This window comes from Hibiscus syriacus, unplaced genomic scaffold (assembly GCF_006381635.1).
Source record: "Hibiscus syriacus cultivar Baekdansim isolate YM2019G1 unplaced genomic scaffold, ASM638163v2 tig00110474_pilon, whole genome shotgun sequence".
Lineage (NCBI taxonomy): Eukaryota > Viridiplantae > Streptophyta > Magnoliopsida > Malvales > Malvaceae > Hibiscus > Hibiscus syriacus.
Window position 1 is genome coordinate 229,727 of NW_024062753.1, and position 18,217 is coordinate 247,943.

At 37.7% G+C, this 18,217-nt stretch overlaps 1 protein-coding gene across 2 annotated transcripts; it reads left to right on the forward strand.

The window, feature by feature from the left end:
* The first annotated feature begins 1,153 nt into the window (after positions 1–1,153).
* Positions 1,154–4,960, forward strand: LOC120128045 (ATP-dependent zinc metalloprotease FTSH 2, chloroplastic-like). Of its 2 annotated transcripts, none has more exons than XM_039145823.1 (5): positions 1,154–1,330; positions 2,147–3,339; positions 3,416–3,729; positions 3,901–4,141; positions 4,464–4,960. In XM_039145823.1, exons 2-5 carry the CDS (start codon positions 2,152–2,154, stop codon positions 4,803–4,805), a joined length of 2,085 nt encoding a protein of 694 aa, XP_039001754.1. In that variant the 5' UTR covers positions 1,154–1,330; positions 2,147–2,151; the 3' UTR covers positions 4,806–4,960. The 2 variants fall into 2 exon arrangements, with proteins under 2 accessions (XP_039001754.1, XP_039001753.1); XM_039145822.1 differs by having other exon boundaries at positions 2,152–3,339.
* Positions 4,961–18,217: the final 13,257 nt, after the last annotated feature.

The window sequence follows — 18,217 nt, forward strand, 5'->3', positions numbered from 1 at the left end:
ATCATCATAACCAAACACTAAAAAACACAAACTCATATCAAATAACCAAAAACCATCAAGCCAACATCACAAACAACAAAAAACAACAGTGAACCACAAACCATTCGAAGCCAAACACATCGGGAGCCGAAAAGTCATCACCGGTGAGGTAATAACCGAAACTAAAAACGTAGATCTACGTTTTTGGGGGCCGTTCTGGGGGATTTTGTCTACGGATTAGTGTTCAGGAGGTAGAGGAGGTTATTTGGAGAGGTTTGGTTTTTTTTTTCGGCTGCCGGCTTGGCGGTCGACGCGGTGGGTGGCCACCGGAGTGGTGGCCGGATTTTGGCCGTCTTCTGGGAGAGTTGAGAGCTTTCTCTCGGCTGAGGGAGAAAGAATTTGAGAGTAAATGTGGAAATGAAATGAAATAATGTGTTTTAGCTTATTTATATACCAAGGACTATTCCGCAAATACAAGATTCTTAAATTCCTTCCGCGGTCCCTGATACTTTGAGTCGTAGTTCATTTTGGTCACCATCTGTAAATTTGCCTCCATATTCCCAATTTAATCAATTTCGTCCATGTTTATATTTTTTTATATTTTGTGAATTGGTCCCCTAACTTTTTATTTGCTCTTTTGCAGCTCATTTTCTAATCCATTAAACTCAATTTGTTTCAATTTGGTCCTAATTTTTTTTTTAAATATTTTTCTTTCATCTCTATTATCTTTTTATTTATCTTTTATTATCATATTAACATTTTGTTTTCTTGTTTCTTTTTTTTTCTTATCTAACATATTTTGTTTCAGTCGTAATTTCAATCGATCAAAGGGTAAGTGATTTGGATCGAATAATTTTAATTTTAATTTAAATTCCAATTTTCGCAATTAAAGACAACCGACGAATTAATTGGTACCGCAAGGGCGGTTCAAGGGTGCTAATCCTTCCTTGACCGTAACCGACTCCCGAATCCGACATATTTCTGGTAAGACGCAGATCAGGTAAGAAATAAGGTATCCGGTCAACCCATTTTTTTTTTAAAAAAAATAAATAAATAAATGATCGGTGACGACTCCCAATCTACATTTTTCAAGTCGAAGCCCAATTCCGGGACAAAACTGAAAGACGGTTGCGACAGAAAGCAACCAATTTGACAAATAGCCAGTCATTCTAAAAGAGCCACGTATTGTCTTCCCAACCACATCCAATATCGGATTCTCACCCCTTTATTTCCCAATTTCAATTGCTTCCCTTAGCCCATTTCTCTACTCCACACCGACCCAGAGCATTAACCAATCTCATTTTGGTTCCTTTTTTCCTCTGTTGTTCATCCTAGCCTCCCACTTTCAAAGGTAACTTCCTTTGTGCTTAAACTGTGCTAAGTTTTCCGAGGGCTCGGAAAAAGGATGCAGTATTTGCTTGAGAACTTGGATGTATAGTATGGTTCAGTGTTTTGAATGAAGTTTTCTAGTGATTGAATTTGTGGGTCTATCTTATTATTCTTTTATGCTCTTGATATGCCTCTAAATTTACATCTGCTTTGTGAAAAAAGCTGGCTGAATCATCAATCCCCCAAATGGGTTTTCTATCACTTGAAGTTTTGGGAAAGAAAGTTTGAATTTTCTTTTGTCTGATTATGGATTTTATCTATCTACTTTATGAAAGCTGAGAAGTTTGTCTTCTACTTTAATTTGTCAGAATTTGTTCAATTTATTTGACGAAAACTGAAATGTAAGTTCAGTTGTTGAAACACGTGCACTTGAGCTGTTGATTTTTGCAGATTTGTTGTATATAAATTGTTGATTTTTATTAATTTCGTGCATTTAAATGTTAAATTGCTGATTTTCAGCTCAACAATTAAATTGGACTATCTTCTCAGTCTTCGTGAAGTAGAGGGATGAAATTCACAATTAGACTATTTTCTTTTTCTATTGCTTCCTGTGGTGGTTGATAATTAACTGAAGTAAACTTGTCCGGTGTGATAGTATTACATTCTTGACACGCTTGACCGTTATTCTCATCGTCTTATTGTGTGGATAGTTGAACTTAGTCTGTTTATTTGCTCCTTTATTTTCCGAACTAAAATTCAAGTCATACTCAGTTGCGCTTATGGACTTAAATAGTTGAATAATTAGAGTGCTTTTGTAATCTCGAGCGTTCGTTTATAGTGCAGATGGCAGCATCATCAGCTTGCCTGCTAGGGAATGGTCTGTCTACTCACAGAACAAAATCAAAGTTGTGCAGAGACTTCTATGGAAAGCATTTTGTATTTACCCCCAGCATCTCAACGTTGGGTAGGAGATCAAATTGTGTCCTTGTAAAGGCATCGTTAAAACCTAAACAGCATGAAGGAAGAAGGGAATTCTTACTGTCGTTACTTGGAAGTGCTGGAATTGGAGTTCCAGCTTTACTAGGAAATGGGAAAGCATATGCCGGTGAACAAGGGGTTTCTTCCTCAAGAATGTCCTACTCTAGGTTTTTGGAGTATTTGGACAAGGACAGGGTTAAAAAGGTGGATTTGTATGAAAATGGCACGATAGCTATCGTGGAGGCCGTCTCCCCCGAGTTGGGAAACCGTGTTCAACGAGTTCGTGTGCAGCTTCCAGGATTCAGCCAAGAGCTTCTTCAGAAGTTTAGGGAAAAGAACATTGACTTCGCTGCCCATAATGCTCAAGAAGAATCTGGTTCACTGTTATTTAACTTAATTGGCAATCTCGCATTCCCACTAATCTTGATTGGAGGGTTGTTCCTTCTTTCGAGGAGATCATCTGGAGGAATGGGTGGCCCGGGTGGTCCTGGCTTCCCTCTTGCCTTTGGTCAATCAAAAGCAAAGTTTCAGATGGAGCCTAACACTGGAGTGACATTTGATGATGTTGCTGGAGTTGATGAAGCGAAGCAGGACTTCATGGAGGTTGTCGAGTTCTTGAAGAAGCCAGAGAGGTTTACTGCAGTCGGGGCTCGCATCCCTAAAGGTGTTCTTCTCATTGGCCCTCCTGGAACTGGAAAGACTCTTCTTGCCAAGGCAATTGCCGGTGAAGCTGGCGTGCCATTCTTCTCCATTTCAGGTTCTGAGTTCGTTGAAATGTTTGTTGGTGTCGGTGCCTCTCGAGTTCGTGATCTTTTTAAGAAGGCCAAGGAGAATGCCCCATGTATTGTCTTTGTGGATGAAATTGATGCTGTTGGACGACAAAGAGGAACTGGTATTGGTGGAGGGAATGATGAGAGGGAGCAAACTCTTAATCAGCTTTTGACTGAAATGGATGGTTTTGAGGGTAACACGGGTATTATCGTAATTGCCGCAACTAACAGGGCTGACATTCTTGATTCTGCCTTGTTGAGGCCAGGACGGTTTGATAGACAGGTAAGAATATATACTTATTGTTTGTATCATTCTTATGATCTAGACAACAAAGTTCCAACATGATGCTTTAATGCAGGTCACTGTTGATGTTCCGGATATCAGAGGCAGAACAGAGATATTAAAGGTTCATGGTAGCAATAAGAAGTTTGATGCTGATGTATCATTTGATGTTATAGCCATGAGAACACCTGGTTTTAGTGGAGCAGATCTTGCAAATCTGTTAAACGAAGCTGCTATATTGGCTGGCCGACGTGGCAAGACTGCTATTTCATCTAAAGAAATTGATGATTCAATTGATAGGATTGTGGCCGGAATGGAGGGAACAGTTATGACAGATGGAAAGAGCAAAAGCTTAGTTGCATACCATGAGGTTGGCCATGCTATATGTGGGTGAGTGAAACAAGAGCATCTTACTTCACTCTTTGTCGATCATGTACTCGTCAAATGGCCTTTTCATCTCTCATTATGCATGCTTGTTCATATTATCTGTTAATACTTTAAGTTTTATATTGAAGTGACATTTTTGGAAACTTATGATCGTTCGTTTCCTTTGTGTCTCAGAACTTTGACACCAGGTCATGATGCTGTTCAAAAGGTCACCTTAGTTCCTCGTGGCCAGGCACGTGGTCTTACCTGGTTCATTCCTTCAGATGACCCCACCCTGATCTCGAAGCAGCAACTCTTTGCAAGAATTGTTGGTGGACTCGGTGGCAGGGCAGCAGAAGAAGTCATCTTTGGTGAGCCCGAGGTGACAACCGGTGCAGCTGGTGACTTGCAGCAGATTACTGGTTTGGCTAAACAGGTAATTGTGCATTTATAATCTTCCACTTCAAGCTCAATTTTGAACATCTGTAAATTTTACGTGTCATTCCTTGCTTCTTGATGGGTTTCTATTTGAAATCGTGCATGAAGAAATTATATGCATAGATTTTCATAGCATACTGCATTCTTATTTCTACAAATACAATGCTCAATCACCAGTGAGTTGGTGGTGCTTGTGTTAAGCTTATAAGCCGAGTCCCTTTTGTCTGATTACCTGCATATCTACGGTTTAGCCCTATGCCATGAGTTCCCTAGGAACCATTTGATCCAGTTAACGACACTGTGAATCGATCACTTTGCAGATGGTGGTGACATTTGGAATGTCTGAAATTGGTCCATGGTCTCTTATGGACTCATCAGCCCAGAGTGCAGATGTCATCATGAGAATGATGGCAAGAAACTCAATGTCTGAAAAACTTGCAGAAGATATCGACGCTGCTGTGAAGAGGTTATCAGACAGCGCTTATGAGATTGCATTGAATCACATAAGGAACAACCGTGAAGCCATTGACAAGATCGTCGAAGTCCTCCTCGAGAAGGAAACAATGAGCGGGGACGAATTCAGGGCAATCCTTTCAGAATTTGTTGAAATCCCAGCCGAAAATCGGGTCCCTCCATCGGTACCCTCTCCGGTCTCTGTTTAAGCAGAATCTTGACAAGTTGTACAAGTAATTCGCTCTGTATGCAACACAGTATCGTTTGAATTTTATACTGTGTAATCTTCCATTATACGTAAGTAACTAGAAATTGTACACTGATTTGAATTTCTGAATGAGAAAATGGAATAGTTCTTGAGAGCCAGATCCCCGTCATATAGACCTAAGGATCGGGCTATTCATTCAAGTTCGGGTTTTGATCCTAGACAATGCCTACTTATATATATATATATATAGACCTTAAATTTCTAATAATAATAATTATTCCTTACAACACAGGTAATTGAGTTTCCCTCCACCTTTGTTTATTAACCCTAGCAATGAAATCTTCAACTCTTTTATTAAGTTCCTCGGAAGGCAATTCAACCACTTGTTCATCTTCAACAATCTCCCTTTCATTAATCTCTTTTGCAACTTCAAAAGTTTCTTCTTCAACAATCTCCCTTTCATTTTCTTCTGCAATATCTTCACATGTTGCTTCCTCCAGAGATTCGAACTCGCATGTAGTCACTTCCTTCACTTCCAAAAACCCTTTTTCTTCTTTACAATCCATCCTTTTAGCTTCATCCAACACCGAGACTGCCCTAACCCGGCCCCAACTCCGTTCAATGTATTCATCGATGCATTCCTCCAAAGATTCGGACTCGCATGTAATCACTTCCTCCACTTCCAACAACCCTTTTTCTTCTTCACAATCCATCCTTTTAGCTTCATTCAACACCGAGACTGCCCTAATCTGGCCACGACTCCGTTTGATGTATTCTTTGTAGAGATTGGGAGCCACAAGACGTTTCTTTGAACCAACAACCCCGGATTCACTAACAAGGAAGATGACAATAACATTAACAACTACAAACAAGCACTTAGGGTTGGAGAATGAAGACCAGATACAGGGGAGAGAGATTAAAAGAGACTGCTTCATTGATGAACATAGAGAAGGAATTTCGGAGAAAAACAAAATGCAAGCGAATGATATTCCAGCAAGCAAATGAAGGGTGTTATGAATAGAAAACTGGGTTTTCATTTGCTTCTTCATTGCCATCTTTAGGGGTTTAAATTAGAAAAACTCAACTTATGACTGAACATTTCAACAAGGTGACAACATTGAGTTAATATATGGTGGAGGGGAAGAAGGATACTCTGGTTATATTCAAGAGATTCTCTATTTCCTTTTTAAATTGCTTTTTTCCTTCTTCTTTTTTTGCATAAGGTTACTTTTTGTGTTATTGTTTTCCATTGGTTAATTCGTCCAAATAAGGGGGGGGGGGGGAAGAAGAAAAGGGTTAGCACTAAGAATTGACATTGATGCATTTTCATGGAAAGGAAGGCAAAGTAATTGTTAGTTTGCATGCTTTAAATTTCTATACTTTTTCTCCTACTATAGTTGAAGCCATGAGTAGCACGTGTGTTAAATGAATGAAGTAATATTAATATATATTACATTACTAATTGTGTCATAGTAAAAATGAGTCGAGAAAATACTGAAATGATCACTCTCTTTAAAAATTTTAAATTTTTATATAATTTAAATATTTATAAATGAAATATAGTGCACACAAATATTTCTCAAGACGCAGTCCCATTTTAAGTTTATTTGATTTTTTTTTAATTTGGAGTAATAAAAAATAGATTCAGTTAACCGGTGACATTATATCATAAATTACATTAGACACTGTTAAAGAAAGTACACTGTCTTAGCATAATCAAGGAAGTTTTAAAGAAGGTTTTCTGCCAGTGTGACGTAAAACTAATGATAATATATAACCTCTTTGGTAAGCTTTAGATGTCAAACATTTAAATCATAATCAGACTTACCGATTAAAATTAAATAAATTTAAATTATTATTGAATAGATCAGATTAAGAAGCATTAGTTTAATAAATCCAATAATGTAATGGATAATAATAAAGTTTTGATATAAACAAAATATAATTCAATACAATATATACCGAAATAACTCTTTATATAAAAAAATATTAAAAAATTTAAACTATATGTAAATATAAATATAGTTTATACAGATCTACAACTTTAACATTCAAAATCGGAACTATACTAACGTTGTCAGAATCCAATTAATAATTAATTTTATATTGATTTATTTGCTTATTTATTATAAAAACTGAATAGGTAAACTTCATTCCTTTGGCGTTGAAATGGAAGAGGGAATATGATTGCTTCACAATGCAAAAGTTTTTACTTGCTTAGTTACTTTTTGAGACGAAATTTAAAAGGTTAGTTATTTATAATATTTTTTTTGTTACAACTTAAAATATTATATATATTTTTAAAACATTTTTATTTATAAATTCTTAATCTTTTTTAAAGTAATTATTTGATTGCAACTAAAATATTATAAATTGATATAATATTTTAGGTTGAAAATCGTCTTAAATTAACTTTAAATTTTTTGTTATACCACTACCGGTCATTGACGATTGGATGGTTGAAATTCCTTCCTTGGCTACTAAGAGAATGCAATTGGCCGGCAAAGGAACTGTCCAAATGGACCCAACTTTAAGTAGGCATAGGCAAACAAGTAATTCAAACATGATTTAAGTATGTTTCACTTGTATAAATATATATAAAGTGAAGCGATAAAAAAATGGATATTATTTTTGTAGAAAAATCATTAATTTATAAGTCTTATAAACAGAATATATGCATTAAGAGCATACGTTAATTAACAGTGATACAGGCAATAACAATCCACAATCAACAAACTTTTGCAGCGTTGTTTAGCGGGGGACGGCCACTGATGCATATGAAGTTCCAAAGTAGGCTATTTTTGCAGGCAATAATGATCCACAAACTTTTTTCAATCTGGGCAATACCTGGCCACAATGAATATTAAAATGTGGAAAACGAAAGTGCACATCCTGGCAGCTCTCAATCATAAATGGATAATACTTAAAAGAGAGGTCAGTACCTGTAATATCAATACGCTACTCCATATATCCATTACGTACCCTGTCATAAACATTCATCTTGTTCACGTCACTTTTAAGTTCAAAAGGAAGGACACTGCAACTTCGTATAAAGAGTGATAGAAAGCTTACACTGAGGCCTATACTTTCTTCTGGAAACGACACTACCTTTGAGCATTCTTCACCACTGATCTCGAGTCTCTGAAGAGAGGTAAGTATATGGAATCCCCATTCCACAAGTGAGCTATAAATTTTAGGTGCGACTGAGATTTCAAGCGATGTTAAGTTGACAGGGAAACCCTCTTCTGGAAAGGATATGTCAGCCCCACAGTTGGACACCCTGAACTCCTGAAGGAAGGTGAAGTTGTTGATGCACTTTGGAAGGGATGCAATATGTTCACACCTTGTCATTGAGAAAACTCTGAGATTTGTGGTGGGCAACCTAGTTTCTTCGAAACAAGCCACTAGATTTGAACAATCAAATAGAGAAATCTCTTGGAGATGGTTGAGCCTGTCTAATCCTCGCGGAAAAAATTTAATATTTGGAGCATCCACAATATGAAAATGTTGAGATCAGTGGTTTCATGGAAGTCTGGGGCTATGCATTCCAACGCTGGACGGCTCCTAATGTATAGCTCTTTAAACATTACGAGTAACTTGGTATTTAAAAATAGAGAAAATCGCCTCAGTGACCAAAAATGCCTTATAATATACGATTTTAACCAATTTTTTCCGGATTTGCCAAAATGACCAACAAAATCGCAATGCGATCGCTAATTCGTAACGCGATCTCCATTATCGCAATTTCGCGTTGCGATAGTTGGAAATCGCGTTGCGATGGTCTACAGTGTCGTTGCGATTTTCCCAATTCGCAACGCGAATTGGGAAAATCGCAATGCGATACTGACTATCGCAATGCGATAATACAAAATCGCAACGAGATACTGACTTTCGCAACGCGATTCTGACTTTCGCAACGCGATTTACATAGCGCCATTCGTATTAACGCGTATTTTTTTTTTCAAATTTCAAACACGAATTTTTTCTTAATAAATCAGAAATTGAACCGTCCACAGTAATCGCAACTCATAACCTCAAACCCAAAATCACAACACTCAGTCCCATCTCCATCTCTCACTCTCTACGGCGAAATACATCCCCATCTCCGAAGATTTCCGTCCCCATCGCCGGCGAAATACCTCACAACCATTCACAGTCAAAAATCCCTCACAATCATTCAGAAATGGAAAATCAACCTCCGAGTGTTAGTTTTTTTTAATTTTATTTTGAAATTTTTGCATTAGTTTAGGTTTTTCATATTGAGATTGATGATAAGTTTACTGGTAATTTCAATAATAGATTAACCATTTCACTTAGATTTCTTATTAAATTCATTCGATTGCTGCCAATACTGCTAAACTGTTTAGCCTGTGAAGTTAGTATTTGTCTTTGTTTTGTCTTTTGGTTGAAGTAATGCAGAAGAAGAATAGTTTCGAGAATGAAAATCGCAACGCGGAAATAACTATCGCAACGCGAAACCAAAATCGCATTGCGATTTTCATTTCGCGTTGCGATTTTCATTTCGCGTTGCGATTCTCTCGTCGCGATAGTCATTTCGCGTTGCGATAGTCATTTCCGCGTTGCGATTCTCATTATCTCGTTGCGATTTTCATTTCAACCAAAAGACAAAACAGTGTTGCAAATTTTAGTTTCAAGAATAAACTACTATTTATGTTTATTGTTTTTGGTATATCTTGACAGTGTAGTTTTTGGTATATCTAACTTGGTATGTTTATTGTTTTTGTAGAAATTTTTTTCGGCTTCATTGACATTAAGGAATAAAGTTAGCCTAGCCACTACAATTGCTTCGAAGCTTTCACCTGCACAAAGAAAATTGTTTGAAGAAACCTGCTTCGGGCCATGGCTGAGAGTACAGCATCCGGGTGGAGATGCTAATTTGACCCATTTGTGGCTTCAGATCATGACTAGCGATCTACCCGACAGTATACAACGTGGTGAGGAAGAGATATGGTTTCATTTTCCACCGGCGTATACTTGTTTTGGGCGGAAGGAGTTCTGCTTAATCACTAGTCTACGATTCGGACACGATGATGTAGGCCGGTAAACTCGTCATATCACCCGCCCATCATGGTTATCCAGGGTTTTTCCTGATGAGTCAATAGAGAAGCCGAACTTACACGTCGACGACATGAAGAAATTGTTTAATAAGAAAGATGGTTTTACTCGGATGAATGACGTCGATGTTGTCCGAGTATGCCTTCTACTACTTTTGTATGCCGGCTTTTTAGGCAGAGAGGCCAGACAACCTATTCCTCAGGAGCTAATATTATTGGTAGAGGACATAAATGCATGGAATCTATTTCCGTGGGGTTCGTATATATGGAAAGCTACCTGGATTAAGTTGTCGTCTGCCTTTGATGACCGCAAAAGTTTGCGGGGCGATGGGTCAAAATACACTTTGTCAGGCTTTGTTTGGGCCTTTAAGGTAAGAATTTCTATATAATGTTTTCAAAATTATAATTAATTATTTAACAATTACTAATGTTTGTTATTATATTGTTTGTAGATTTGGATATTCGAGGCCTTTCCCGCCATGAAGACATATGCAATAAAAACTTCAAATGATATTCTCAGGGCTATTTCCTGGAAGAGGAAACGTCTGTTGGATTGGGAAGACTTAATACCATATACGACAATAAATAATGTAAGTTAACACAAATACTATCATATATAAACAAGTTATTAATAGTAGACGTTTAACTTTGTTTGAGTTTTTATATTTTTAGGAGGCCAACATTCCATTAATTAGACTGACACCCACGGAGGCTGAGCTTGCCACTGATTGGTGGCAAGCTAGTCAGCGTTTTCTTGATGGCACGAATGATGAGCAGCCTCCACTTCCTCCACTTCGAGAGCCATCACCTCACCCAGAGCCATCACCTGATCGACCCGACTATACACCTCTACAACGAGAGCCATCACCTATCCCGTCACATCATCGAGCCTCTTCTCCACCATCACCTCATGATAGGCGACCGGCAAAGATGCCACGACTTCTATCTCCCTGTTCTCCACCTCCACGGGATGAGTCAAGGGAGTTACGTGATGAGGTCAATGTCTTGCGTGAGGAGATCGGTACTCTACTCGATAACGATGGTGCATGGCGTGTGGAGGTGTCTACTTTACGTGGTGAGGTTGCCGCTCTACGTGAGATGGTAGTATCGTTGCAGAATGAGGTTCATACTCTACGCAACGAGGTAAGTTTAAGATTTTCCATATTTAACTTGATGATAAATTTACTCGTAATTTCACTTAAATTAACCATTTCACTTAGATTGCTTAGTAAATTTATTCGGTTGCTGCCAATACTGCTAAACTATTTATTAACACTGTGAAGTTAGTATTTGTCTTTTTGTTTTGTCTTTTGGTTGAAGTAAATTTATTCGGTTGCTGCCAATTCTGCTAAACTGTGTATTCTTTAACACTGTGAAGTTAGTATTTGTCTTTGTTTTGTCTTTTGGTTGAAAGTTTGAAATATATTTGTCTTTGTTTTCACTTTTTAAATATCATGTCTGTTTATTTACTGATATTTGTATTTAATTATTTAGCGGACCGATAAGGTGGATGCTTTACGTCGGGTTTTTCTTACACGACAGAGTTCACGCATCAGACGGCGTGCACGTGCTATTAAGTCTCCGTATACCCCAATAGTGCAAAGACACCGCAAGAAGAAGCCCGACTCGCTTGTCATCCCTCAATAGTCCACTCCTATTGTTGAAGAGGCCCCTATCATTCCTCGAGAGTCCCCTCCCACCGTTCAAGAGGCCACTGTCATCCCTCAAGAGTCCACTCCTATCGTTGAAGAGGCCCCTATCATTCCTCGAGAGTCCCTTCCCACCGTTCAAGAGGCCACTGTCATCGTTGAAGAGGTCCCTCCCACCATTCAAGAGCCCGATTCACATGGCGTCATATGTAGGATTCTTGAGAAACCCTCTGACGTGCCGGACATGATGGATTCAAGTTGGCTCTCGTAGGAGTTACCGGCCAGTACCATACCGGTATCTGAAGTGGAGAGGAAACAACTACCGGACACAATTCTGGATAACACCCTTTGGGCTAAGACCGCAGTTGATTTTTATCTACATGAGCGAAGCCAGGGGTGTTTCACTGACATATACAAGCTCAATGATGATATCTATTTGTTGCTTGATCGGTCTTTGTGGGGCGTATTATTAGGGGTCGAAGACAATGGCTATTTCGATGGAGGGGTAAGTCTTATATTTTTCTTATATTTTAATTTGATTATTTTTTTTTGTAAATTTATGTAAGTTACTAATATATGTCTTTTTTTGTAAAACAGCATATCGATGCGTGGGTGTCACGTCTTCTAATAATTAGGAAACTTAAGCAAAATAAAAGAAATACACGATATACAATTATGCCGACGTCTTTTAACGCCGTTCACTTGAAGAATCAACGAGATGAATCATTTGCGTTGGGCAATGGACAAGCTAAACTTTATCCTGCATGGTGGGAGGTCGATAAGGTTAGTGTTTATTTTAGATTGAGTTTAAAGGTATTCATAAATAAGTGCGCAAATGAATGAATTATTACTTATGATTGCAGGTGTTTATCCCTGTTTTAGAACGTAACCATTGGCTTCTCGTCGAGCTTCAGATCCCATCCCTTAAGGCAATAGTATATGACAGCATGATAAATTACATATCATTGGCTGATTTAAGAGATATTATTAAGGGATGGAGCTCTTATTTGGCTAAATTCTTGGATGCGATAAATTATTGGACTCGTTCTGGAAACAAGAAGCTCAATATTACAGTTAGCAGAGACGAGACCGCACCACAACAAACGAAAGGACCCAGAGGGGATTGTGGTCCTCTCGTATGCTTGGCGTTGGACTGTTTGATCACAGGAAGTATAAAGTATCTACCTCCTACCGATATAGATAGAGCTGCAGTAGGCTTGTGGTTTCGACATTATATGGCTAGATCGATATATACGAGACGCTGCCTACCTGCATCCGCGTTATAAAAATGTCCATAAACAATTGGTATGTTTATAGGCTTGTGGTTTGAAAATGTTTGGTTAAGTACCTAGAATTCAATAATTTGCTGTTTGTAGGTTTTAGATGTGTAGAAAGTGTTGTTTGAGCAAATGTTTGGTTTATGCAGGTTAATCTCAGAAGTGAGCTGCGTGAAAATGATGTATGGCTGCAAAAGTTGATTTAATAGTAGAAGTGTTATTTTCTCTAATAATTATTGCTTATTTTTTGATTGTTTAATTGATTTGTAAAAGGTGATTTGTAAAAGTTGATTTGTTTAATTGATGTTAACATAATTCTTATTTGTGCTTGTTTAATTGATTGAAATGTAATGGTTGATTTTGTTGATTTCAATCTGCATTATGTTGAAGGCAAAAAGTACTATCGCAATGCGAAATGAAAATTGCAACGAGAGAATCGCAACGCGAAATGAAAATCGCAACGAGAGAATTGCAACGCGAAATTAAATTCGCGTTGCGATTTTCATTTCGCATTGCGATTCCCTCGTTGCGATTTTCATTTCGCATTGCGAAATTAGCGTTGCGATTTTCATTTCGCATTGCGATTCTCTCGTTGCGATTTTCATTTCGCATTGCGATAGTAATTTCCGCGTTGCGATAGACATTAAGATGATTGCCTATTAAGTGATAACAACTGAACAGATCATAGCAATTTTCAAACTCAAGTTACTAATACATGCCTAACTGAAAATGTTAAAAGTTCACACATAAAATCTATATAATACAACGTTTGCATTTAAAAATCACCTAAGTTAACAGTCCCAAAAGGTGAAGCCAGTTGTGATTGGGATTTTAAAGATGATTGCGATTTTGATTGCCTTTTCTTGACACCATATGAGCTTTGGATTTTGATGATGATCCATATTTTGGTAGAGGAAAAGATGATTGTGATGGCACTGGTGATCCACATATCAACCTTGTATGACCACTTTCCTTACACCGACTACATGTCGATCTCTTATTCTCTTCACCCTTAGACGGTATACGATCATGACTTTTTGGTCGGCCATGTAGCCTTCTGTCCATGGCCGGTGGCAAAACTGTTTGTAAGTCATCTGGTATGTCCCACTCAGAAGGATGTGGAATAGGGTAGACAATCTCGGCATAAGTCTGTCGATATACTTCTGTAGTGTAGCAATCCATAGCGTATGTGCTTGAATCATCTTGGTTTAGATGAAGAGCAACTTTTATAACATGGCCACACGGATAACCAGATGTTTGCCATTTCATACAACTACACGTCCTTGCATTTAGATCGACAAGCCCATTTAAGTTATTATCCAGTACTTCAAACAAAGTGTTTGAACATGGTTCAACTCTCCATGACGTTGACTTCACAACACGTTTCGTTATCTTTTTTTCAGTCCATGGTGTAACACGATGTTCCAATGTTCTTGTAAATTTAAATAAATAATACTTAGTAAAATATATGATAAGTTACGAATTCAAAGAAATAATACCTGCATGGTTTCTTTTCTTGTAGTACCACTGTTGAATAGAGGCTCGAAAAAACTCCATTAACATAGTAATGGGTAATTTCCGGGAATGACGACTTAGAGCGTTGATTGATTCTGCACTATTAGACGTCATGAAACCATATCTTGCTCCAAGTTGATGTACTCTTGACCATCTTTCAAACCCGACATCTTCTAGTGTTTGAACACACTGAGGCAAAACACGTCTTAAACAGTTTATATGCTTATTGAAATCCACTTCCCGATAAGCCTTTACAGCATTCCAGTATGTCCATTTGTGCTTTTTTATACCAACAGACCTTGATTTTAGATTTCTATACAAATGAACACCACAAAGTCCATGAAAAGCATCTGGGAAACACCTTCTAACAGCGTTGTCAATTGAGTTTTCCCTATCAGATATGATTGTCAGATTGCTAATAGGACCTATGCAATCCCTAAGATGCCCCATAAACCATATCCATGAATCAGAGGTTTCAGATTTGCCAACCCCGTAAGCTATTGACAATATCCCATTGTTAGCATCCATGGCTACTGCTAATAAGTTTACTCCAAGGTATCGACCTTTCAAATGTGCTCCGTCAACTATAATAACTGGGCGCATGCAAGTAATAAACGAACGAATCTACAAAATAATATACACAAGAAATATAATCATTTAAATGTGAAATGCATGTAACTAACAGAAATGAGTCAACAGAATTATATTGATTTACTAACCGCAGCACCAATGGCGATAAACAGCAACTCAAAGCGTCCATCTCTATCTGTTTTGATATGAGTTACCGACCCAGGATTTTTCAGCTTTAAATTGTGACAATAAGCCGGCAGTTGGGCAAACGATGCTTCTGGCGACCCCCTCAACAATTCCAAGGCATAACATTTGGCTCTCCAAGCTTGAGAATATGATATACTAATCTTGAACCGAGCATTCATGTCAGTCATAATTTCATGTCCCCGATATACCCTGCCATTCAAAAACATTAACTTAGCCAGAAAACCACCCAACACCTTTTTGTTTGCCTGTCTATGGTTAGGAAAAACTTGGGTTCTTGAACATGTATGTTTATCAATAAAAGTCCTAACTTGAAACATTTCGCAATCTTTTATCCTCTTTGCAATCATACGCCACGTACATTTTTTGTCAATCATACACCTTGTTTCGAAACGATCTTTGCTTGATTTGTTAACTTTTAGTTGATAACCATCTTCCACACATTTCGTATACAAAGCTATCTTCAAGTCTTCCTTTGTATCAAAACAATCATCTTTCTTGATACGAATAACTTTTGTGTAACAATCAACTGCTCTCTTTGCCAACTCTTCTTCCGGTAGTTGAAGTAATTATGGCATATTCCAGTTATACTCCCGTGGCATTTTCTTTTCTTCGGGGACTTTTTCTTCTTCTTTTTCTTCTTCAGGATTATATGAATTACAGAATGGATGTTCAACATGTTCATTCACAGTCGTAACTTCCTCCTCATTATCATCAACAACATCTTCCTCGGTAACGGGTGTTTCATCATCAAAATTTGGGTATTGACCAATATCAAAATCATTACACGCAGGGTCTGTTTCTTCTTCTGAAACATCATCAAAATTCGAGTATTGACCAATATCAAAGTCCGGGTATTGACCAAGATCAAATTTTGAATACTGACTAGTACTCACAATTTTTTCTCTTGGCTCATCATCGTCTAATTGGTCAATACGAAAACCAGAATTTGGTGCTGAAAGTTGATTTGGATTTGGATTAGAGAAAGGTTGTGGGTTTTGAGACCCACTTAGTTGATTACTACCCGCTACTGACCCAACAATACTACTTCTAGGTTCAACAACATACAATGTAACATCATCACTTGAAACATTAATGTAAGCAATGAATCGTTCAACATCTTCATTATCGGTTAACAAATAAACTTTACCATTTCTCTGATAAGATAACCTAAATCCACTTAGGGGCTCTAAATTCAATTTCGTTGAAACACGTAACATTAGAGTTTCATAAGTTAACTTCTTTAATGACAGTTTTAGTTGAAGATTCATGGGTAAAGGCATATATTGTAAAACACCATGAACATTCTCCCATGACCCTCCAAAACACAAATCTATCCAAACATGATCAACATTAGATGATTTCATGGTTGTAAATTAATTTACTAAACAAACGAGATGCGAAACTAAGACATGTTCCCGGATGGGGAAGGATGTCGTTGGATATAGGAACGGATGTCGTCGGAGAGAGTGATAGATGGAGATGGAATGAGTTGCGATTTAGGGATTTAGGTTATGAGTTGTTGCTGCTGCGTAGATATATACACAAAAAATTTGGCTTGCGAAACTAAAACCTGTTGCGAACTTTGAAACTCGCATTACGATTCTGTATTATCTCGTTGCGAAAGGCAATCATTTGACCATCGCAATGCGAAATGCAAATTGCAATGACAGAATCGCAATGCGAAATGAAAAAGGAGTATATATATTAACAAAACTTGCATTATGTGTATTTTATGTGTGCACTTTTAACATTTTCAATTAGGCATGTATTAGTAACTTGAGTTTGAGCATTGCTATGATCTGTTCAGTTGTTATCACTTATTAGACATTCATTTGACTATCGCAGCGCGAAAATGGCTATCGCAACGCGAAAATGGCTTCGCAACGCGAAATGGCTATCGCAACGACAAAATCGCAATGCGAAATGAAAATCGCATTGCGATTTTCTCGTTGCGATTTTCATTTCGCATTGCGATTCTCTCGTTGCGATAGTCTGTTTTGTGTTGCGATAGTCTGTTTTGCCTTCAACATAATACAGATTGAAAATCAACAAATCAACTATTACATTTCAACACAAATAAGAATTATGTACACATCAATTAAACAAATCAACATTTACAAATCATCTTTTACAAATCAATTAAACAATCAAAAAATAATAATAATTCTTATTTCTTCATCAATTATTGAATCAATGAATCAACAACTTTGTGACCCCGTACATCCATTTCACGCAGCTCACTTAAGGATTAACCTGCAGAAACCAAACATTTGCTCAAACAAGACTTCCTACACATCTAAAACCTACAAACAGCAAATTATTGAATTCTAGGTACTTAACCAAACATTTTCAAACCAAAAGGAGTATATATGTTAACAAAACTTGCATTTGACTTACCAATTAACAATGGACACTTTCATAACACGGATGCAGGTAGGCAGCGTCTCGAATATATTGCTCTAGCCATATAATGCCGAAACCACAAGCCTACTACAGCTCTATCTCTATCGGTGGGAGGTAAAAACTCTGTGCTTCCCGTCGTCAAACGCGCCAAGCAAAGGCATACGAGAGGACCACAATCCCCTCTGGCTCCCGGCGATTGCTGTGGCGCGGTCTTGTCTCTGACAATTGTGACATTGAACTTCTTTGGCTTCTTGTGTCCAGAATGAGTCCAATAATTAATCCCATCCAAGAATTTAACCAAATGAGAGCTCCATCCCTTGAAAATATCTCTCATATCAGACAGTGATATGTAATTGATCATGCTGTCATACACTATTATCTTCAGGGATGGGAGCTGAAGTTGGACGAGAAGCCAGTGACGACATTCCAAAACAGGGATAAACACCTGCAATCATAAGTAATAATTCATTTATTTGCGCACTTATTTATGAACACCTTTAAAAAATTTAAAAAATAAACACTAACCTTATCGACCTCCCACCATGCAGGATAAAGTTTAGCTTGTCCATTGCCCAACGAAAATGATTCATCTCGTTGATTCTTCAAGTGAACTGCGTGAAAAGCCGTCGGCATTATTGTATATAGCGATTTTTTTTTATTTTTCCTAAGCTTCCTTATTATTAGTAGACGTGACAACCACGCATCGATATGCTGTTT

Bases quoted from the DNA above. Each gene is read 5' to 3' on its own strand.
- LOC120128045 (XM_039145823.1), top strand. From the start codon at position 2,152: ATGGCAGCATCATCAGCTTGCCTGCTAGGGAATGGTCTGTCTACTCAC. The intron at 3,340-3,415 runs GTAAGAATATAT...GCTTTAATGCAG, and splicing joins CAGGACGGTTTGATAGACAG to GTCACTGTTGATGTTCCGGA. The intron at 3,730-3,900 runs GTGAGTGAAACA...TTTGTGTCTCAG, and splicing joins GTTGGCCATGCTATATGTGG to AACTTTGACACCAGGTCATG.